Genomic DNA, 24,064 nt, shown 5'->3' on the forward strand with positions numbered 1-24,064 from the left:
CTTTTTTGCTGCAGCCCTAATCTCTGATCCTGGCCCCTCGATGTTGAAGGAACTAGAGCCACACACTGTGCATGACACAACGCACATGTCAACACACACTTACCCTCCAAAAACGATGCAGCAGGTGGATGAGACGGAGGAACCTGTCCTGTTTGCATGAGAATGCAAACCTCTGCCCCCTGACTGTATTAATCAGGGCAGAAGCGGGAGCCCATGGCTCTTCACAGCTTTAACTGACGTAACTTGGGGATTGACACTGAATCTAGTGCTACAGAGAGAACCAATCAATTCTACATTCTTTAATGACATTAAATGAAAACCAATTTGAATACTTGAAACTTGAAGCATTCCCACTAGCCGGTATTTCAAAGCAGTAAACACCAGCAGAGATTTTATTATCTAAAAGAGACACTCAGGCTCATTACATTTGAGTATCTGATTCCTTCCAATATATGGTTTAAAACAAAATGAGTTCTCCAAAACTGGCAGGCCTTCTAAAGTGACCTTTGGAAAAACTAATCACTTGGAGAAAGCATTATAAATTTTCTTTTTTCCTGGGAATAAACAGGCTCCTTACAAAAAGGATTTTTCCAATATCGTCCCAGGGACATACTGTATAGTAACTCTCAAATCTTTAGCGGCTGTCTACGTTCTTAGCTCTCTGAGGACTCCAGGCTCAAGAGCCAATGGTCGATGGGACTACTTCTTGTGTGTTCCTCACGTGTCTCAAATTCCACATGTGCTCAAAATAAGAACTCAGCATTTTTTATTTGCTCCCTATAACTTGCTTTGTCTCACGCCCTGCCTTAACTGACAGCAGCTCTCTCTACCCAATGTCAAAATCAGAAATCTCAAGGTCATCCTTGACTCCTCTCTATTCTCCATCTAACTCTTCCCTAGGTCCCATTGAACCCACTCCTAAAGCCCTCTGCAATCTCCAGTTTTCCCAGCCCCTTGCCACTGCCTTCGTTCCAGCCAGGGTTTCCCACCCCAAACACCACAACAGCCCCCTAGAGCATCTGCCCATCTCCTCCAAAGCTATCCCTACAGCACACCCAGAAATTTCTTTTTTCTAAAAACCAAGTCTGATTGGGTCACCTCCTGATTAAAAACCCTCAGTGATTCTCTAAGACTCCAAACTCCTTAACATGGCTAAAGAATCCTCTGCTTGGCCCGATTCCCCACTTCACATGAGAGCTACGTTCTAGCTCTGGAGTAATTTGTGGTTGCCAGACAGGTCACACTGGTTCAAGCCCCAGGACGTTTACACTTACAATTCCCTCTGACCACAGTGTCCTTCCTACACTTCCTCGCCTGGATTGTGGTGTTTAAGCTCATGAAGCCACCTTGTCAGGAGGCTGTGTCCACACTCACTCCCACCTACACGGCTAGCAGGCCTTCTATGCTGATACAACCCCCTGGACCCTCCCTTTCATAGCATTTACCACACTGTACTGAAACTGCTTTCAAGCTTGTGGGCTCCCTGGAGGACAGGGGCCAAATCTCATTTACCTCTTGATTACTAACATCTGAGCTTGGTAGGCTTACATGAGATGCTGAATGAATGGCTGAATGAAATGAGCTTTCCTTTGGCCCATAATGATCTGCACAAATGAGGAAAGGAGTAAAGAAGGTAGTATTCTTCAGGTTAACAGCACTATGGAGAAAAACAAAAAAGAGCAACAGAGAGACCAAAGACTTAGTGGAAGTTTATTTATATAAACTTATATAATTTACAGAGGGTGGCCTGGGAAATTTATTTCTATAAATTTATATAGCGTGGTCTGGGAAAGTGACAATTCAGCAAAGACCTAAAGGCAGAAAGACAGCAACCTATACAGATAGCTGGTAGATGAGAGCATTCAGTCAGAGGGAATGGCAAGTGCAAAGGCCCTGGGGTGGGAATGTGCCAGGATGGCTAAAGCTGAGATGCTGAAGAAAAGTGGGAGATAAGATCCCAAAGGATGTATAGTCCTTTAGGCCCTTCAGGCCATTGTGATGGTCAGAGGAATTTGTTGGCTGGCACTTGAGGAACTAGAAGGTACTGATTACCATCCCAAAGTTTCTATCACCTGTGAGCACCTCTTTACACTATAATGGCCCTATGCGATGGGGAGAGGATTATTCTCAGAATATTTTTCCACACTTGATCTAGAGCTTGGTCTAAGCTTGGTTTCTCATCCTCAGCACTATTCACACTTCAGCTGGATGGACAATTCTTTGCTGTATGCGGGGGTGTGATGCATTGTAGGATGTTTGGTGACACCCCTGACCTCTACCCATTAGATGTCAGTAGCACTCTGGTGGTGACAACCAGAAAGGTCTCCAGATAGGGCCAAAGATGCCCCATTGAGAACCACTGTCTAAAGAAAGGCAGACTCCAGCTCCCTGTGCTGAGAGCTAATTTCCAGTCCCTATAGTCTCACTTTCCCAACCACCAGCCCCTCCTCCTAGTTGCTCAGAAAAGGGAACCTGGGGTTATCTACTAAAAACCCAGGCAAACATTGATTCTAGGTCAGTTAGCCATTAACACATCTACACATGCGGCAGATATTCAGAGAGCCATTTTCTCTTCTAATATGAGCCTGGGTCCCATTTGCTTACCCCCAAACCCACATGAGAGCCACACAATAGGCCCAGGCCTGTGTTGGATGACTTGGTGTTAGTCACACTTATCTCCCTTTCCCCAAGAACCAGATGTTCTGAGGATCCTGACATTTCCATTAAGACCCTCCCTTCCCAGAGAGAACCTGGTCAGGGCAAGATCAAGGGTTTTCCACCTGCGCCATCATAATGGTTAATGTTTTGGGGGCACTTCTGTGCCAGAGCTTTGCACACCTTGCCTTACATCTTAAGGTATAGGATCAATTAATATCTCCATTCTGCAGATGAGGAAACAGAGGTACAGAGATGTTTAAAAAACAACCTGCCTGGACCACAGGTGCTGTAAACCACCAGAACGGCCTCTGTTTTATGAAACGACCTAATGAAGTTCATGGACTACCATATGACAGGCAGACAAAGAGCTCCATCTAGATTGAGCTTAGGACACAAGGAAGGCTGTACTTGCAGGAGCTCTCTGCCTCCCACAGAGGGCTCCCTGCCCATCCACAACCCATTGGGCTCCACTCTGCCCAAGCAAAAACGTACATGGGAATTGTTCCTGTCCCCCAACCACATATTAGCTGTAAGACCTCGGGCTTCTGTTTCTTGTCTGTAACATTCCTCACCCGGAACGGCAGATAACTCAGAGGTGGTTCTGAGGATACCCAGGATAATGCATGTAACACTTAGCAACACGGTTGTCACAGTAAGTGCTCAATAACTTGTCATTGTTGTTACCCTGTTCTCATTACTGTCACCATCACCATCATCACCATCATCACCATCAATCAGCCATCTGGCTGCTCCTGTCAAAACCTCAGAGTCATCCTTGACTCCTCTTGTTCACTCACACTCCCCATCCAATCTATCATCTTATCCTATTTATCCAATCTATCACCAATCATCTCCCCCTCCAAAATCTTAGACTCTGACCCCTTCTCACTTCCTCCATTACTACTACCCTGGCTCAAGCCATCACCAGCTCTCACCTGAAATATTACAGAGGCCTCCAAATGGTCTCCTTGTATCCGCTCTCTTTCCCTTTTGTGGTCTAATGTTCATATAATATTCAGTACAGTTCAGTTAAATAGTAAGTAGGATCATATCTAATTCTGCCCAAATTCTCCAGTATCTTTCCACAACCATCAGGGAGAGGGACCAAAATCTATTCAGTGGCCAACAAGTCCCTATGCTATCTAACCCCCAGGCTTCTCATTTTGCTCTAGACCAAAGAGACTTCTAGTCATTCCTCAAACATGCTGTACATACTCGCACCTCAGGATCTTTGCACTTATGGTTCCCCTGCATGGAAACTCTTCTCCACATATCCACAAGCCTGCCTCCCTCACCTCCTTCAGTCTTAACTGAAATGTCTCTTATGGGTGAGGTCTCCTTCAGCCTCCCTACTTAAACTCAATCGCCTTGATACTCCTAACCTCCAGCTTTGCTTCTTGTCTCCATAGCACTTAGCATCTAATAGAGCATAAATTTTACTTCTTTTTTTAAAAAATATTTTTCTTTTAAGATTTTTAAAAATTTACTTGAGAGAAAGAGAATGAGGGTGAGACAGAGAGAGCAAGCCTGGGGGGGGGGGGGAGTAGCAGAGGAGAGAGAGAGAAGCAGACTCCCTGCTGAGCAGGGAGCCCAATGCAGGAATCAATTCCAGGACTCCAGAATCATGACCTGAGCCGAAGGCAGCCACTTAACCAACTGAGCCACCCAGGTGCCCATATTTTACTTCTTTACTTCTTTACTTTCTGTCTTCTCTAACACAAGCAGGGATTTTTATCCACTGACTATTAAATCCCCAGAACCTAGAACCATGTCTGGCACATGGCAAATCTTAGAAAAGATCTGTGGAATGAATGAGGAACAACTGGATGAATGGATGGGCGGATGTGTGCATAAATGTCCATTACTATTATTGTTAGATCCTATCCGGCTACCTTTAGGATCCCAGCATTCCTGTTGTCACAGACTATTTCTCTCACTTTCATTGCAGACACTCAGGAGCACTGGGCTGTGTGTGGAACCTCTAAATGCTCCAGCATTTGAACCATCATTCCATGTGTTTTTCTTGCTCTAAGTTGCCTAGAAATTCAGATTTGGATACAATGTCAATCAGTCACCATGAGCCACGCAGGGCCAGATCCACAAGGAAGCCCAGGGAGAGGCCTGAGGGCCGGAGCAACTGGCAACAGGCCAGTGCCTGCTGGCGATGATGGATGGGGGGTATCGAAGACAATGATGGTGACAAAGCAGGTGGTGGAGAGGCAAAAAGTCTCCCTTCCTGTGCACTGATTGGGAATTTAATGAAAACAATCATTCACTTTCGGGTTCCATCGCAGGAGCAGGTGTACTGACTGACGCTGGAGCATGAGCCAGTTGTCCTGGAGCTGGCTTTCTGGGTTTTGCTTTACAAAAGCCCTCTCTGTTGAACTTGGAACTTGTTCCTTTGTACCTCCTCCAAGTGTGTTCCAGATAGACAGGGCAGAGGAGTGGGGACTGACACAGGGAATGCATTCTGACTTGAAAGGTAATCAGTGACCCCTTGCCCTGGCTTGACCCACCTGTTGCAGACATCAGGGCAGGGAGGGGCCTGCAATCTCTCAGTATTATCAGGAAGAGGGAAGGCTAATGTGAGCGCCTTTTAGTCCTCTCTCATTTAGGCCAGGAATCCCATGCCAGCTCCCTGAGGCCATTTTCCAGAAGGGGGCTCCCCACTTCTAATCCCCACCTCACTGCCCAGCAATATGAGGCACCAAGGAATCCTAATCGAGAGTGTGAGTTCTCTTTAATACCACTTACCCAAGGGATAGGCTCTGAGGGAGCTTCATAACCGCTTCCCACACCTGACCTTCCTTACTTGAGAGTTCCCTGATGCATTCATGCAGCGGGAGCAGCTCCATTTGGCCTGTAAGTCTGGAACTTTCCACCAGATGGCGAGCATGCTCCCTCATTCTTTCTCCTCTGACTTCTGACCATAAAAATTGTACAATAATAACAGTAGTAATAATAATGCATTATGTCCTTATCATGTGTCAGGCACTATGCTGAGAGTCGTCTACCAGTGCTGGGTAGACAGCATATTGAGTGGTTCCAGATCCTGGCTATATCTTTCACTGCCACAGGACCCCGGGCAAGTAGGACATTTTGCTTCCTACCAGTTTCCACATCTATAAAACTGAGATGATAATCATACCTATCCCACAGGGGTGCTGAGAGGAGTCTCAATCCACGGAAAGCTTTTAGAAATTAATAAGCTCTGTATAACTGATTGTTAAATCTTACTTGGCTGAGAACTCTATGGGATAGTTGATAATATTTTTCTCATTTTACCCATGAAGAAAATGGGACTCACAGAGTTGGAATGAGTTGCCCAAAGTTGTATGGCTTCAGTGTTGCTAGGCCCCAAGAACCCTGATGTGCTTCCCAAATGTCCAGTTTCATGAAACATGTGCCTCCCATCGCATCATGTTTTCTGAAAAATCTACTACAGCAGAGCACAGTAGCCAAGCTGATCAAACCCAGCCTCCTTCTTGGGAAATGGGGAGTGGGAGAGGCTCTAGCAAGTTCTGATTTATACTGGCTCTTTCAGACAACCCATCCTCCAAGCAATCCAGGAATCTGGCTGAGGAGTTGGGCCAAGCTGTGGAAATCATGGGCAAAGGCAAGAATGGGCTCGGCTTTGGCAAAGTGGACATCACGGTAGAGAAGGAACTTCAGAAAGAGTTTGATGTTAAGAAGGCCCCAGAGCTGAAGCTGTTTTTTGAGGGCAACAGGTCAGAACCCATCAGTTGCAAAGGTAAGAGTCCCTGTTCATCAATCAAGGCAGTGCTAGCTACGGAAACACAAACACCAGCATTTAGGTGGCATAACAGAACTACGAGGTTATTTCTTCTCATGTAGAACCCAGGTGGCAGCCAGAGGGTGGAGGTGGGTGGCTCAGCTCCACACAATTTTTCAAGGACCCAGGTTCCTTCTAGCATGCGGCTCTATCTTCCCTTAGAGCCTTCCCTGCCATTTTCTCTATATCTAGCCAGCAGTTGGGGCAAGGAGGCAGAGGACTGCCACTGACGGTGCTCATGAGCCAGGCCTGGAAGTGGCAAACATCACTTCTCCATTGACCAAAATTCTGTTACATGGCCCCACTCAACTTAAAGGCTGAACAATATGGCCCTGATCTACTCAACTTAAAGGCTGAACAATATGGCCCTGATCTGTGTCCATAAGGAAAATACAATTATGGTGAACACATGGCTGCCTCCACCACAGCATACATCTCAGCTGGTGGGCCCTAGAAGCACCATGAAGTGGGATAGTGAGATGCATGGCTCATAAACTGCCAGAGACCAGAGAGAGAAATCCTAACTCCACCTCCCACTTCCCGCCCCAATCTTCACCTCCCGCCACAATCTTCTACTTTAGAATGGTTTTGACAGGGTCCCAGGCCAAGAAAAGGGGCTCTGGGAGATGAGAAAACAAGACAGATTTGGGACAGGGTGACTACCAGACACTGGAGCTTCTATCATCATCCACTTCATTCATTAACTCATTCATTCACTTATTCATTACCTTTATTGAGAAACTAACATGTGTCAGTCCCTATCTTGGTATCAAAAATGCTGTAGCATTATGTGACTCAGTGTGGCACACGGTAGGTCCTAATTTTTAAAAATACTAAATATATAAATGCATAAATGTCCATAAAACTGATGGATGGATGGAACGAAACTAACAAATGCCAAGGTGCCCAGCACAGCCCACACTATGCTAGTAGAATGTTCCCATTATATGTGTGAATGACTGAATCAGGAAACTGAGATAGTCTTGCAGCATCTGGCATTTAGCAAGTCTGCAATAAACCTGTTTGAGTTTTGTTGCAAAAATCAAAAGGGCCCAGAGAGAGCAACCTCCTGCAGGGGCTTGCAGTATGCCTTACAGTTCTAAGAGCGGACACAAGGGGGCATGAGACACAGGCCAGACTCGCAGGGGAAGGCGCTGCAAAAGCGCCAACCTCAGAGCGCATTACATACAAGACCAGGCAGTGCAGTGGCTCCCAAGGACCTTGTGGGACCATGGTGGCAGGGGGCGGGGCAGGGCAGGTGAGGTCTGACTTCTCTTTGAAGCAATAAATGTGACAATGTGGCAACTTCCAGACTGTCTGGGCCCCTTCTGGTAGAAGCCAGTGCCTGGGACCCCCTCTGTCATGCAGGAAAGCTGCATCACCGCCTCCCCTAGGAAGTCCCCTTTGACTGCCCACATCAGGGTGTCTGTCCTCCTCAGGAGTTCCATAGCACCTGTGCCTCAAGGCCCTCACTCACAGAACTGATTCTGTTCTTTGTTCTCTAGCGAGAGCACGGGACAGAAGCTGATTTCACTTCTTTTCCTGGGTCCTCTGAAGAGGTTGCCCAAACTGGCAGGCACCAGCTGGCTTTAAATCCTTACCACGCACCTGAAGGACAATCGCTTCCCCTTGTCAACTCTTATTTTCCTAATCTGTGAAAGGGAGATGGTGGAAGTATCTCCCTCCGAGGGTTACTGATGAGGTGAAACAAGATTGTAAGGCACAAGCCCTGAATGGATCTGAACCGTTTACTGTGCTCCATCACTATTCTGGGCCCCTTACATATGTCACAACAACCCAGCATGGCAGGTGCTGCACAGGGAAACTGCACAGAGAGGTGGAGCAACTTCCTCAAGGATCCCCAGCTACTAAGCACTGCAACCCACAAATGTTTTCTGCAAAGGGCCAGATAATAAATATTTTAGGCCGTACAGGCCAATCTCTTTCGCAACTACTTAACTCTGCGGATACAGTGGGAAAGTAGTCTTATATAAACCACTGACTGCCAATAAAACTTTATTTACAACATCAACTGGCAGGACAGAATTGGCCCATGGGCTGTCATTGACCAACCCCTGCTCTACGGTGTACTGCACTCAAAATAAATGGCAGGTGGGGCTCTTGTTTTTATCAAACTATTACTCTTCTGACCCTTGCACAGTGCCTGCCTGCAACACTTAGGTTCTTCAGAATAGTTTTTGAGTTTGAATGGGATGGAACTGCAAGGACCCACTGCAGGCTGACTTGGGCTAAGGAGCCAGCCCCTATTTCTACTAAGCCTGACCATCCCTCCCTTTCTTTAGTGTTACCCCCAACCAGGGAAAGAGGCAGTGGGGTGCTAGGAGGGAGCCAGAGCCTAGATTTAGGACAAACACGAGTTAGAGAATTTGAGCCAGTCTTCCAACTTCTCATCTCCTAAACAGGATGAATAAGCCAGTTCTGCCAACCTGGCAGAGCTTCCCTGAGCTCAGAGGGGTGACAGAGCATTACTGGTCTCCTGCACCAACTTTTCTGAAAACCTTCCCAGGAGGCAAGTTGGGGTTTAGTCCTTGTTGGGTCAAAGCTAGAGTTCTGGTTCTCCTCTAGTCTCCCAAGGATTGATGATGGGAAACTTGGTCACAACCCCCTCTCTGGAGGGAGGAAAACTCAGGTTGGCTCCAGGGCCTCAGTTAATGATGCATTCACAGCTTGTGCTTGGAAATATGCAGTGGAGGGACAGCCCCAGTCAATCATTGACATAGCGTTCACACCTCAGTTGTTACCCTGTCCTCTGGCTCAGAGCCAAGTGCCAGCGGAGACACCTGCCCAAGGCGGTCAGGGACCGATCTGCAGGCACTCAGGAACAACCTATTTGTCAAGTTCAGAGCTACCTCAGCCCCATAGGGTTCAGAGGGGCAAACAGAGCCCAGACATCTCAGAGAAGATGGCCTAAGATCGAATTCCCTCAAGCCAGCTTACGTTATGATTCACCCACCTCATCCATTTACCCTGTAATTATTTCTTGAGCATCTAGTATAAGCTGACATTACAGGCGCTAGTGAGCAAGCTAGCCAAAAATCATAATTTCAGAAAAAGACAAATTCAATGAAGAAAATGCAACAGGTCATAACCTAGAGAATGATATGATGGGGTGGGGGTGATAAGAGAAGTCTAAACCTCTAACTAAATAAGCCGGAGGAGTTGCCCAGACTACTGAGGAAAGGCAGCCCAGGCAGAGGGAGGACCGGGAGACATCAAAGCCTGGCGAGCAGGACGAGGAGGGTGTGGCTGCAGTGCAGACTGTAGGAGACAGCCACACAAAATGAGATCAGAGCAATGGTTCTGATCAGCTGAAATTCAAATGCATTTGGTGGGGTTTTGTTCACCTTTTTTTGTATTTTCAGGACTTTGGAATCTGTTCCTTCCAGAGCACTTACAACATAATTTTTTTTTTTTTTCCCCAGACAAATGCCTATAAGATGAACTGTTTCCATGATATGTGCTTGTTTCCTCCTGAAAGATGGCTGGGAACACTGAAAATAGAAACTCAGCCTTGGGGCTGAATCCAGGAGGAGAAGGGGGCTGCAGGAGGGCGGAGGGTGGAGTACTGTGATCTGGGAGCGGCAGGAAGTCTCCCCTCACCCCTCTCTGTCCCTTGAGGCCAAGACATCGTCCTTCTATGAACTTCTATGGGCCTGACTCATCGTGGCTCATAAAATGGCCTAATCGGTATCTACTAAAACTAAACGTAGCATTCCCTATGACCAGAAATTCTACTCCTGGGCATGTACCCAAAAGAAGTGCATCCAATGTGCCCCCAGAGACATGCATGAAATTTAATTCTTAATAGCCCCAAACTGGAAACAACCCAAATGCTCACCAACAGAGGATGGATAAATAAATTATAGAATATTCATGCAACAAAATGCTACACAGCATATACAACAATATGGATGAATCTCATAAAGTAACAAAGCCTAAGCCCCAAAACACACAATGTGATTCCACCTGCATAAAGTTTAAGATCAGGCAGACTAATGCATGCTGTTAGAAGTTAAAATAGTGGTTATCCTTAGGTAGGGATAGGTGAGGAGCTGGGATGGGGCATAATGGGACTTCTGAGAGCCTGGTAACAGACTGTCTCTTGAGCGCTGCAAAATGATCTGTCTCTTGACAGATCAGTATCTGGGTGGTACTCAGGTCTGTTCATGTTGCAAAAATTCACCAAACTACGCATAATAATTTGTATAGCTTTCTGTATGCAAACATACTTCATTGTAAGTTTTGTAAATGGCCTAAGTTCTTAGGAAATGTAAGCGAAGATGCTGAAAAGAGTCCTTTTCAGTACATTTACCAACTCAACATGCATTCATCAAGCCCCATGCAGCAATCCAGCACAGGCTGCCTGCTCCGCCTGTAAACCTCTCCCTCTTCTTCCTTGTCCAGTTATAGTCTTACTGTTGCCTACTTATTAACTCCTATGCATCCTTCAGTATTCAGCTCCTAACTGATCTCCTCCAGGAAGCCCCCCTTGACTTCACAGTCTAGGTCACATATCTTTGCTACAGGCTCATAGAACTTTGCTTTTGAGTTATTACTTTGGGTGTGATTATATACTTGTTTGTGTAATCACTTGACAACTGTCCTACTCAGCAGAATGAAAACTGCAAAACAGTGGGAGTGTATTTGTTTCTGCTCACCATTACATCCCCAGGACCAAGTACAGCACTTGATAACATGATAGGTACTTAGTATATATTTGTCAAATGAATGAATGAGTGAAGGAATGAATAGCGAATGAAGAAATTCATTCACTTTAAATGTTCCATTCTCTTCTATAGCAGTCTTTGATAGAAAATAATATTTTACATTATATACCATCATGTGGAATTGATGATCCTAGCAAACACATATCCATCTGTAGCCTAATGTAATTCTAGCACACTGTTAGGTCTCCCCAGATATGGTGTATGTTTCCCAATTTTAAAAGCTAAGATTTTTGTGTGCTTGGAACCTTCCGTATAATAGCTGAGAAACGGATGCCAGGATCTATGACCTTAGTGAATATCTGCATCTCAGCTGAGGAACTGAAAGCACAGGCAATAATGGAATTTTCCCAAGGTCACAAAGCTAGCTGGTATTTTTATTTACACTTCATTCATTTACATTTTTTAAAAATAAATCTACCTTCCTGTCACTTTGGAAGGTAGATAGAAAAGAAGACTGGGTATGCTTCCTTCTGAGTTTAATTCCCAGGTTCACTAATGGGTGGCTACTGGCAAGTCTAACCTCAATTTCCTCATCTGCAAAATGGGGAGAGTAAGAATATCTCATAAGGTAGAGCTGTTGCAGGGATGTAATACATGTAAATGGCTCAGCACAATGCCGTGTCCTTGATAAGTGCTCCATGACATTTAGCTACTGCTGTTAATGTTCATGCCTTGCTGGCGCCCTAGGTGGCTCAGTGGGTTAAAGCCTCTGCCTTTGGCTCGGGTCATGATCCCAGGGTCCTGGGATCGAGTCCCGAATCCCGCTCTCTGCTCAGCAGGGAGCCTGCTTCTCTGTCTCTCTCTGCCTCCCTCTCTGCCAAACAAACAAATAAATAAATAAATAAAACCTTAAAAAAAAAAAAATGTTCATGCCTTGGGGATGGGGCAGGAAGGACTGACCTTGGCCTTCAATGGGTAGGAGCCCAAGACCAGATGCTTCTGGTCATTAAGCTTGGAGAAAACAGGCCTTGCTCCAGTTCAAGAGGAAACTTGTATAGGGGATCTATTTAACTGTCTCTCTCTCCAGGAGTGGTTGAATCTACTGCCTTGGTCGTTTGGTTGAGAAGACAAATTAGCCAGAAAGCATTTTTGTTCAATAACACCCAGCAGGTGGTAGAGTTTGTGAATTCTAGGCCCTTGGTCATCATCGGCTTCTTCCAGGTACTGGGGTCAAGAGGTGGGAGTGGCTTTTTGACTGGTGACTCCCAGTCCTGTGTCTGGGAGGGGGGTAGGGTAAGGAGAGGTCTTTTACTTGGGTTAATGCCATACCCATTCTTTATTTTCCAATGAGCTGGTTTTCCAGGTAACAGCAATGCTAAAATTAAGAAGGAAGGAATGGAAGATGACGTGGGTAGGAGAAGCTAATTGGAAAGGTGGACAGAAATGCAGAGAGAGTAGAGGAAATTGATTTTTATTAAATTGGTTTTGATAATATTAATGATCTTGTGGAGCTCCATTTAGAATATCACTGAGTAGTAAGTAATTTGCAAATTGTTTTTCCTTGTGGAGAATGAATTTCTTATATATCTTTACTCATTTCTGGTAACTAGGATGGCTCCTGCCTTCCCCCAGTGGAAGTCAGACCTTTGGCATTATATTTTTACACGGGGAGAGTACATACCTCTTTCTGTCTCATCTCACTTTTGGACAGCCCCAATTTTCTTTCAAGTTATAGAAAGAAGGCTGCAACTACAGCCATATCTTGATACCAAGTTTATATCTGGTGATCCGCATGGTCAAACCAGTTGCCTCTTCTGAAAAAAATTAAGGAATAAATGTTTAAAAGTCTCAACCTTGGGGCACCTGGGTGGCTCAGTAGGTTAAAGCCTCTGCCTTCGGCTCAGGTCATGATCCCAGGGTCCTGAGATCGAGCCCCACATCAGGCTGTCTGCTCAGAAGGGAGCCTGCTTCCTCCTCTCCCTCTCTCTCTGCCTGCCTCTCTGCCTACTTGTGATCTCTATCTGTCAAATAAATAAATAAAATCTTAAAAAAAAAATTCTCAACCTGTGTGTTAGAACAGCTTTATTCTAAATACCTGGAAAAAGTTGAGCTTATCAGCTCTTTCCTTTAATCTCTGTGGATTGGCCTATTTTGGCTTTAGTCATAGCCACAGAAGTATTCTGAGTATGTAACTTCATGAAGGGGGACTTAGGGAACCCAGGAAAACCCCAGAACTTGGAAAAGTGAGGAGATGAACTGATCACCATTTCCACCTTGACCTTAAATAAGCCAGACGTTTTTCTTTCCACCAAAGTCCCACCAAATCTCTTTCTCCAAACAGGATTTAGAGGAAGAAGTAGCAGAGTTGTTCTATGATATGATCAAAGACTTTCCAGAGCTAACATTTGGAGTGATATCAATTAGCAATGTCATTGGACGTTTCCATGTCACCCTTGACAGTGTTCTGGTGTTCAAAAAGGTAAGACTTGGGTTCTACTGAGAGTGAAGGGTCCCTAGCTCAAAATGGATTATGCATGTAGCTACAAAATTTGGGTACAAATTCTGGTTCTGCCACTGCCACCTGCAAGCTACATGGCATTGGACTAGGCAGCTATTATTAGATCACAGTCACCCAGAGTTTCTCTGGCCTTTCTAGACATCTTCCACTGTAAGCTCCTCTTCCTCTTCTTAACCAGTAAATGCCAGTCATTAAAGCTCAGTCCTCTCCCCTATGTTTTCTTCCGGTCCCTGCTCTCTCACCCACCCTCCATTAGCAATTACCACCCATACACCCGTGACTTACAAATCTCCCATTTTCAGCCAGACTTCTCTATCTCCAGACTTTCATATCCATCACCAGATGTCTCAACATGACCAAGCTTAACATCATAATCTCCCTTCCAATCCTCCAAATCTTCTTTCAGTTTTTTTTTTTCCTCTCAATGAATGGTATCACCATTTCTCCCAAGTCCCATCTGAGCAATCAGAATACTCTCAGGCATTATTCTAACCCATCCCTCTTCTCCACCTTTCACAACTGTCCATCACCCCAAACCTATAGATTTTAAATCCAAAGTATCCCTTGAGTCTATCTATTTCTCTCCACTGCTACCATCCTAAGTCAAGTGACCATGATCTCCCATAGCCTAATGCAACATTCACCCAATTGGTCTGCCACATTCTCTCTTATCCTCTAAAGAGTCATATTTACAATGGGATGCCTGGGTGGCTCAGATAGTTGAGCCTCTGCCTTCGGTTTGGGTCGTGGCCCCGGGGTCCTGGGATCGAGTCCCGCATTGGGCTCCCTGCTCAGCGGGAGCCTGCTTCTTCTTATGCTTCTTCCTCTCTCTCTCTCTCTCTCTCTCATGAATAAATAAATAAAATCTTTAAAAAAAAATAAACAGTTGTATTTCCAAAACTCAAAAATTATGACCACCTGCCTCCTTCCCACTGAAAGCTCTTTAATGGCTTCTTATTATTCTTAGGATAAAGACTCAAGGCCCTAATAAGGCCCACAAGGCCTTCCTCAGTCTAGCCTCTACTACACATTTTCCTCCTTTCCCTCACTGGGATCTGAGAACAGACCATCCGAGCTGTCTAACAGGGCAGCTATCACATATGACTATTTACATTCCAATTAATTAACATTTTAGTTCCTCAATGAAACAAGCTACATGTGAATAGTGGCTATTATATTGGACAGCACAGCACTTCCATTATCACGGAAAGTTCTATGGAACAGTGTAACTCTAGACACTGTAATCTGGTTCCTGGAACATGTCTTACTCCCTCGTCACACAAAGCCAAATCCTTACAATAATCATGTTATTTACAGATATGGCTTAGAGAGGTTAGGTTACTTGCTCAGAGCCACACGGGAGGTGGGCAAAGTGATAGCCAGACCTGCTTAAGACTGTGAGCCACTAATTTTACTTAGGCTCTTAGAAGTCATTACAAGGTTTTAAGTTGGAGAACAAAATAACCTGATTTGCGTCTTTGAATGGGACAACAAAGAGTCCAAAAATAGATCCAAATACATATGGGAATCTAGTATATGATAAAGATGATATTTGAAATATGTTATTCAGGGGCGCCTGGGTGGCTCAGTAGGTTAAGCCTCTGCCTTCGGCTCAGGTCATGATCTCAGGGTCCTGGGATCGAGCCCCACATCAGGCTCTCTGCTCAGCAGGGAGCCTGCTTCCCCCTCTCTCTCTGCATCCCTCTCTGCCTACTTGTGATCTCTGTCCAATAAATAAAAACTTAAAATAAAATAAAATATGTTATTCAATGACTGGTGTTGAGAGAACTGGGTAGCCATTTAGAAAAAAAAAAAAGCTAAATCTATATAACCTCCTTCCACGCACGTAACTAAATTGCAGATTGATTTATGACTTAAAAATATAACAATGAAACAATGGAAAGACTAGAAAATGCCACGGGGGACTTCGATTTCTAAACTCGGAGCTGGAAAGCCCTTCTATAAAGCATGACAGAAACCCACAAAACTATGAAAAGAAATACTAATAAATTTGGACCACATAAAAAGTTAAAATTTCCACAGAATAAACCTCATCACGATATAAAAAACCAAAGCGCAAACATGAAAAATGGACTAGGACAGAGTCAGTATATTTTAATGGTTAAGAGTATGAGCTCTAGAGTCAGACTGCTGGGTTGGAATCTTGGCTCCCCCTCTCACTTGCTTAGCAATCTTGGGCAAGTCACTTCACTTTTCTGTGCCTCGACATCCTCAGCTGTACAATGGGAGAAATAATGATTTGTAACTCAGTGGAATGTTATGCGGATTAAATGAGTTCTTGCATATAATGTATTCAGCATTGTGGCTGATGCAATATGAGCTCTCCATAAGTCTGATTAAAATTATCGACTATTGTCATGTTCAGAAAAGAGTTTCAGCTTTGTCAAAAGGACAACGGTGCCTATGAAGTATTTAAACGAGAGTGTAAGACCATCACTCTGGCTAAAGGTGCAGGGTAGGTTGGAGGGAAACAAGGCGAGAAATTGGAAGACCATTAGGCAGCTTTTGCAGGAGTCCAGGCAAGAGGTCTGGACTACAGGTTAAGCTCCCTGAAGGCGAAGAGAGAGTAGGGAGAAATCATCCAGAGACAGCTACATCTTTGTTCTTCCCACACAGATTTTGATCCTAAGCTACAGAGAACTATTTCCTTCCCTGTGTTAATCCAGTCCTTCTGAGAAGCAGTCTTCAAGCAGGATTAGACATGCAAAAGATTAGGGAAAATGCTTGTGAAGGGAAAGAGAAGGAGCTGGGGGAGACTCATCAGGCCACTCATCACGTCTGACCTTCTGGAAGGAAGGAAGGTCCCCTGCTTGCAGAGAAGTTCTAAGAAAGCTGGTCACTGTCACCTACCAGAGAAGTCCTGCACCTCCCAGAAATGGGCTTGCCTTAGTATCCCCAACACAGCATCATTAGTTAGGAGCAGTGTGCAAGGAACTGCATCAACACAACTATTTGGATGGATTTCAAAATGAAGCAACTGGCTGCCCACTGACACACTCCCTGCTTTATAGACTGGAGATTTTCAAAGCTGCCACAGGCCCATCTTTCACTTACATGCTAATCCACCCAGCCATTCATATTTACCAAGTACCTACATTACAGATTAGGCTTGTCACTATGGTCTTCTCCTTTTGTCCATGGGGAAAACTGTGCTATTTGTATCTATAAAGTGTCTACATTATGGAAGCTATTGTCCTCCAATGCTTTTCTCCTTCTGTCCAAGGGAAAAATTGTGAAACGCGAGGAGCTTATTAATGACATTACCAACAAACATGTCCTCAATCAAGTCATAAAAGGGCACCTCACCGATTTTGTTATTGAATACAACACTGAGGTCAGTGAGCCAAAGGGTCCCTGGGAGAAGGGAAGGTAGGGCAGCTGTGTGCATGGATGACCCACCTCCCTGGTAATTTCAGAGCAAGGACCTGATTTATGAATTGCACATCCTGAATCACATGCTGCTCTTCGCCTCCAAAAGCTGGGAATCATTTGGTTTGATAATGCAGCATTATAAACTGGCATCGAAGGAATTTACAAACAAGGTTTGTGGAAAGTGCTACTGCCCTTGTTGGAGGGGTATCCAGGACACTAATGTTGTTTGCTGCCCTGGTGATTGTAAATTAAGCCCAGGGTGATTTGCATGTTCATTTGCATGAGTTCCCTTATTTGCGTATTGATGTTACATATTATCTCCTACTTAATTTTAAACCAGCTTCCTCCTCCTCCCTGCCCAGCATCTCTTCCTTTCTTGCCATACCTATGCTGTTCCTTCCCTCATCTTTTTGAGAAGTCTACTATGGGAACATGATGGTTTGGCTGCTTTTTTGATGAAAGATGCTCCAGCACGAGTGAAGGGCTGCCTTGTGGGTGGTCTTCGGCCTGGAAGTGAGGGGGAGGAGAGACCACCCCTGTCTGAGGTCAGGGAGTATGAACAGCCTGCAGGTGTGAAGTGGCACGGATTGATAAGTAACTGCTAAGACTCAAGGCTTTAGCATCGCACAGACCTGATTTCAAACTCTTTTCTTCTTGGGAGAGATTTTGTTCGTGATTGTCTTAGCCTCTGAGTTTCAATCACTTTATGTAAAATGGAGAACTTCATGGAAGAATTAGAGGTGTCACAGGCAAAGCAATGAGCAAATGTGCAGTGAACGGCGCTATTATTGCTCTCATCACTGTTAGAAACAAATCTGTTTTTCTCAAGCGCCATACCTATGTGTCCCACCACCTGGACTGTGGGGGCAATTTGCTTCCTTTTTTATTTTTTATGAGAAGTACAGTAATGGCAGATTATTTTCCTTTTGATGAAAATTACTCTAAAACTCAAATGAAACCATTAAAAACTTTGAAACCCAAAATGAACACTCAGTAAAGCCACCAGGATGCATATTTAATGTTCATGCTATAACCCACCACACTATTCTCCAGGGAGTTTGTTCCAATTACATAAATAGTTCTTGTAGATAGAACTTCCTGGTTTATTCAATTTTAAATTTTTGATGTAATTCAGCTGATCACAATCTGACTGCTTCCTTCCAATTTTAAATTTTTGATGTAATTCGGCTGATCACAATCTGACTGCTTCCTTCTTTGTCTCTTACATTGTAAGAGTCAATACATAGCCATATTTCTCCCAGATTTATTTTTTTATTTAACTCTTTAATCTCAGTGGATTTTTTTTTTTATCATATATTGGGAGATAAGGTTCTAAGATGGCCTTTACCCCAGCTATCTAGCTTCCTGAATGCCATTTGATTGTGATCCATTTTAGAGCCAAAGATAAATGGATGAACATTATTTACACAGGCCATTCCCCTATATCTTATCTTGTTCATGGCTGGTCAATATTTGTTGAAAATATTCAAGGATTTTTTTTTCCCCAAGGATGGTTCTAACGCGTTGCTTTGTTTTCCCCTCCCCAGCAGAGGGAAGCCTGTTAGGCACATAGTAGGGCCCTTCATATTTTGATAGATGAATGACCTGAGGGTATCAGTGTTTGCTGTGGCTTTCCTGCTTTGCCTCTTGCTTCTTCTCTGCAACCAGTGTCATCTTTTAAAAATGATCGTAGCACTTTCTGGCTCTCACTATTCTTTAGTGACCTTCTATCTTACTCATATAAAAGCCAGCCTCCTTACTAGACCTCTGATCTCATCTCTGACACATCTCTAACTTTGTCTCCCTTGACTCTCCCCTCATGGTGCTAAAGCCACACTGGTCTTTCCATTCCATTCAGGAATATTCTAAGCTCCCTGACCCTAGGCCTTTGCACTGATAGTTTCCACTGCCTGATTCAATGTTCCCCTGACTTGTTAACTGATCACCCAGGTCCCAGCTAAAACGTCACCACCTCAGATACTCCTGACCCTCCTACCTAACACTGGGCTCTAACCTCATTGCACCTGTATGGTCATTCTCTATCACGGGGCTCTGTTTTACTGTCTAATTAACACTCACTGCTATCTGAATTTATTAATTTGTTTACTCCTTTGTTGTGTGTCTTTTCCACTAGAACATAAACTCCACGAGGGCAGATCTTATCTGCCTTGGGCAGTTTGTATTGCCAGTGCTTTGCAAAATGCCCAGCGGGTACTCTGCGGAACACTTGTTAAATGGCGAGTGAATGAAGTCATGAATTTCCTTGAGCGAAGAATAGAATAATAATGAGTTGACACATATTGAGCATTTTTACTTCCCAGTATCAAACCAGGCTTTTATACACATTGTCCTGTTTAATTCTCTCAGTGACCCTATAAGGTGGGTGCTCTTATAATCACCACCATATGGGTAAGGAAACAAGCACAGAGAGGGTCAGTTACTGTTTTGTCCAAGGACCTGGATGAAAGCTTAGGACCTCCTGACTTCCTGTGGTTGTGTGGATGGGACCCTGCACAAGGATGGTGAAACCAGGCTGGAGGCTGACCTCTGACTGTGTCCTAGGGCACAGAGCTGCCCCTGCCCAATAGAAAGTTGTTCTGTCTTTCAGATAGAAATAGCCATAGACCCTGCTATTCGCATTCCCTTAGGGCTCTCCCAAGGTTTCCCAAATTTCTTTCAGTAAGGGATTCCTTAGCTAATTTCAATCTTTACCCTTTTCATGGCCTCCAATCCCAGAGAGACTCAGGTTTTATTTGATTTGGCAGATCCTTTTCATCCTTGTGAATGCAGATGAACCCAGAAATGGACATATCTTGAAATACTTCAGGATCACAGAGGTTAATATCCCATGTGTACAAATCCTAAACTTAAGCTCTGACGCAAGGTACAAAATGCCTTCTGAGGAGATAACCTATGAAAATCTCAAGAAATTTGGCCACAGCTTCCTGAATAGAAATGCCAAGGTAAGTTTGCTTTTGGACAAGGTTTACTCAGAACCTCAAAACTGCGTAATTTTGCTGGCTTTGGTTATCTGAATGGGGAGGCAGAATCTCGTGGTTCAAAGTGGGGAAATAGCCATATCTCTCCATCTCCAATTTTTTCCACCTTTGACCTGTCCTGACTCTATAATTCCATCATTTAACAATTCCACCAATACTTTTTTATTTTGAACGGCATTTCAGAACTGAAATGCAGGAGCTCCCAGGGCCAATATTCTCTGAAAGGAGACACTTTTCCTCCTTTCAGACTCTCTTGTGAAAGATTTAAGGATAGATGGATTTTATCGGAGAGGAGATAGGGTGGGGATATATTAAGCAATCAGGATTTAGCCTCAAAGATTTTATGTGCCTCTTATTGGGAGGCTAGAAAGGAGCCTGTTTTGCTAAAAGGAAGGAGAGTCTGTAGCAGGACCAGACGTAACACAGTATCTCCTGCTGTTTATGTAGCATTTGCAATGTCCCCCAGCCACCCTGCTGAATTAGGGGACCGTATTTTTTATTTTCCAAATGGGACCACTTTTGAGATTAATGGGTGGGGGTGTGCATTCTTTAAAAGTATTCTGGAACAACAAGAATAAATTGGAACTTTCCAGGCAAACCAGAATGATTGGTCAGCTCCCCTCTGAGGATTCCCATTACCTTCTGTCCATTCCTGCACAGACACGCCTTCTCAAGTGAAAGCCATTTTTTTTTTCTCTGATGCACATCATCATCACAAGCCAAGTGGTGAGGCTGATATTTTCCATGTCATTTCTCCTCCTCCTACCTTCAAAACCCCAGATCCTATGCATTTGGACTTTGGATCCCCTGCTCCCTCCCTCCATTGCTGTCCTCTGATCATGTCCCTTTCGCTATCGGGAGACTTAAGCTCCTCATTGCAGACTTGCCCTCCATCCCTTCTCTGCCAGCATTTCCAGAGACGCCGGCATCCAGAACCCTGGTCTCTCTCTCTCTCTCTCTCTCCTTTCATAAAGGGTATGTCCAAGCCATCCGAGCCACCTGCTCTTGGGGCCACACACTACAGATGGCAGTCCCTCTGAAAATGTGATTTCAAGCTCCCCATCCTCTTAATTTCTTTTTCTAATATCCACATTGCTCCAATTCTTTACCTTTCTCACGGGCTCCAATCTCCTGATCTCCTTTCACAAACTCTTTCCTGCCTTCCTTCATGAACTTGGATTCCATGGTTCATAGCTCTGCTGATGATTCCCTTAACGTCTTTATCCCTTTATTCCTTAATCTACCTTCTACTTCTTTCTACCCTGTAGAATTTACAAGGCAAAATGACAACTCTGGTTGAACCCACTTAACGTCCCTACTCCTTCCAGGCCAAGGCTAGAGAAAAAGACCACCACCATGAGGCAGGCCTCATGAAATCACAAATCTCCCAGGGGCTCTTTGAAATGTCCTGACATCTCTATATAAATTTCTCTTAGTGTGTTCATTCTCTGAATCTGAGTGTCTCTGTCCTCATACCCTATTCCTACTTCCAGTCTCAGCTGAGTAAAAGACCATGTATCATCATGACAGGGGCCCCTCATTTTCCATCACCACATCTACAAACCTACCCAGAGCTCTACCCATTCTCTCTCCCTTCCCACTAGTTTACCTCAGGAGGTGTCTGTCTCCTCCTCAAGGGCCAACACATACTCCCATGCTCTTGAAATAGAGATGAGCACCTTTCACATGACACGAGATGTCAATGCCTGATCTGGCTCACTTCTAATTTTCATCTTTTTCATCATTTCCCATCAACCATGCCCAGCCTCCACCCTCCTTTATGCTCCCTCAAAATGAATCCTGAAGTCATTTCTAGAGGCTGCTATGGGGATGAGGGAATTACTGCAAATCCGAGTTAATGGGAAAGGAGAACAGAGAGCAGGAATGAGGAGTGGGGAAGACCCTCCAGGCAGAGCTATGGCATAAACAAAGGCCTGAGGTAGAAGCCTAGCCCTTTGGGGAAATAGAAGATCAGTACAGTTGAAGATACCAAGGAAAGAATGGTAATGAACTTGATGAGACTGGTAGGAGCCAAAGTGTGATAAAGGTCTTACAGGTCACGTAAATTATCTTGCGTTTGATTCTTGAAGTAATTGGGAACAGCTAAATTTTGGGGGGAGGGAGGGACAAACTAGTTAAGATGTTGAAGACGTGAACCCCACTCTCATCTAAGAACCTCAAGAATCATGTATTTGGAATGCTAGAATTCATCCAAGCTGAAGTCTTGCCTCTTCCCAACCCTCTGATCTCTCAGTCTTCCCTGAATAATTCAGGCTGGACATCAAGCACTTCAAACTCTTTCCCAAAGTAGTTGTAAGAACAAGAGAAAACTTTTCGGGACGCCTGGGTGGCTCAGTTGGTTGAGCAGCTGCCTTCGGCTCAGGTCATGATCCCAGCGTCCTGGGATCGAGTCCCACATCGGGCTCCTTGCTCGGCAGGGAGCCTGCTTCTCCCTCTGCCTCTGCCTTCCACTCTGTCTGCCTGTGCTCGCTCTCGCTCGCTCTCTCTCTCTGACAAATAAATAAATAAATAAATAAATAATCTTTAAAAAAAAAAAAAAAAAAAAAAAGAGAAAACTTTTCATTGTTTCCCATCAGGGCAGGGAGCCCCAACTGCCAACCCCTTTCTGGAGACTGTTAGACCTCTCAAATTTGCTTCCTAGAAACATCAATCCAGTGAAGACATTCCAAAATATTGGGACCAGGGGCCAGTTAAGCAGCTCGTTGGGAAGAACTTCAACGTAGTGGTCTTTGACAAGGAAAGGGATGTATTTGTGATGTTCTGTAAGTATCTCTGCAGAAGCCATAGAAGACATGGCCCAGACATTACCTTTCAAGTGTTGCTCCTGAATTCTGGGGCCCCAAATCTCCAAAATCTATCAAAACACCATGCCAAGGATGGTCTTCAAACATCTAAAGGGATTGGATCAAGGTGCTATCAGCTACAATTCAACCCTCCCTGAAAATCCAATTCTTGGAACATATGGAATACCTTCCATATAATCCAGTCTTGTGGCTTCTATAGCAATAATAATGCTAATGGCTAACACTGATTCAATGCTATGGTATACCAGGCCTCTTGCTGAGCCATTCTATACTTTATCTCATTTAATCCTCACAACATACTTTTTTTTTTAATAACTTTTTTTAAAAGATCTTATTTATTTACTTGACAGAGGGAGAAAGAGCACAAGAAAGCAGAGAGGCAGGCAGAGGTGGGGGTGGGGAGCAGACTCCCCACTGAGTAGGGAGCCCGATGTGGGACTCGATCCCAAGACCCTGGGATCGTGACTGAGCCAAAGGCAGTCACTTAACCAACTGAGCCACCCAGGCGCCCCTCATAACATACTTCTGAAAGTAGCTACTATTATTGCTACCACTTTGCACAGGACTAAACAGAGCCTCAGGGAGGTGAAAAAACTTCCAAAGTCAGGCAGCGAGTAAGTGCTGGAACTGGAATTGGAAGTCTGGACAGCCTGACCCCAGTGCCTTGGCTGGTCATTGCTGGACAGAATAGCAATTCTGGCTTTATGTAACTTGTCAAATGGCCCGTATTGAACCTACCTGAGTTGGTGTGGCCAAACTGAAGACTCAAATCATGCAGGTTAAGGGCTTAGCAGTGTCTGGCATATTCCAAGTACTTGATAAATGACAGTTCTTATTATTCCTATTGTTGTAATTACTTTCAGTGCTTGCCTAAGGACTACTGCCCTTTCTCTGTTGTTTCTGATTTGCACATGAGAGTGAGAGCCAGGGACCTCTCTCCCACCCTGAGACACAGAGAAGGATGACGTTGAAGTTATTCAGAAATCTCTTGTATTTTACCATCTATGGAGCACCCACAATGAGCCAGGCATGAGTTGGCTGTATACATGTGCTCTTATTTCCTCCTCAAAACAAGCCTCTAAGGAAGGTCCAGGAGATTTCCCCATGATACAAATCAAAGAACTTAGCCTCAGAAAGATTAATTACCTCAAGTCCCGCAGTAAGTAACTTGGAAGGCAAAAACTTCCAAT

At 44.5% G+C, this 24,064-nt stretch overlaps 1 protein-coding gene across 3 annotated transcripts in view; it reads left to right on the forward strand.

Moving 5' to 3' along the window:
- Positions 1 to 24,064, forward strand: part of PDILT (protein disulfide isomerase like, testis expressed) — a 42,935-nt gene that overhangs the window by 14,338 nt on the left and 4,533 nt on the right. For 2 of the 3 annotated variants that reach the window (XM_032327478.1, XM_032327479.1), the window contains exons 3-9: positions 6,203 to 6,409; positions 12,227 to 12,360; positions 13,481 to 13,618; positions 16,902 to 17,012; positions 17,095 to 17,220; positions 19,816 to 20,013; positions 22,712 to 22,832. In XM_032327478.1, coding sequence (XP_032183369.1) covers positions 6,203 to 6,409; positions 12,227 to 12,360; positions 13,481 to 13,618; positions 16,902 to 17,012; positions 17,095 to 17,220; positions 19,816 to 20,013; positions 22,712 to 22,832 — 1,035 coding nt within the window. The remainder of the gene's footprint in view (positions 1 to 6,202; positions 6,410 to 12,226; positions 12,361 to 13,480; positions 13,619 to 16,901; positions 17,013 to 17,094; positions 17,221 to 19,815; positions 20,014 to 22,711; positions 22,833 to 24,064) is intronic. The other variant, XM_032327480.1, reaches the window with a different exon arrangement.

Source organism: Mustela erminea, chromosome 20, assembly GCF_009829155.1.
Source record: "Mustela erminea isolate mMusErm1 chromosome 20, mMusErm1.Pri, whole genome shotgun sequence".
NCBI lineage: Eukaryota > Metazoa > Chordata > Mammalia > Carnivora > Mustelidae > Mustela > Mustela erminea.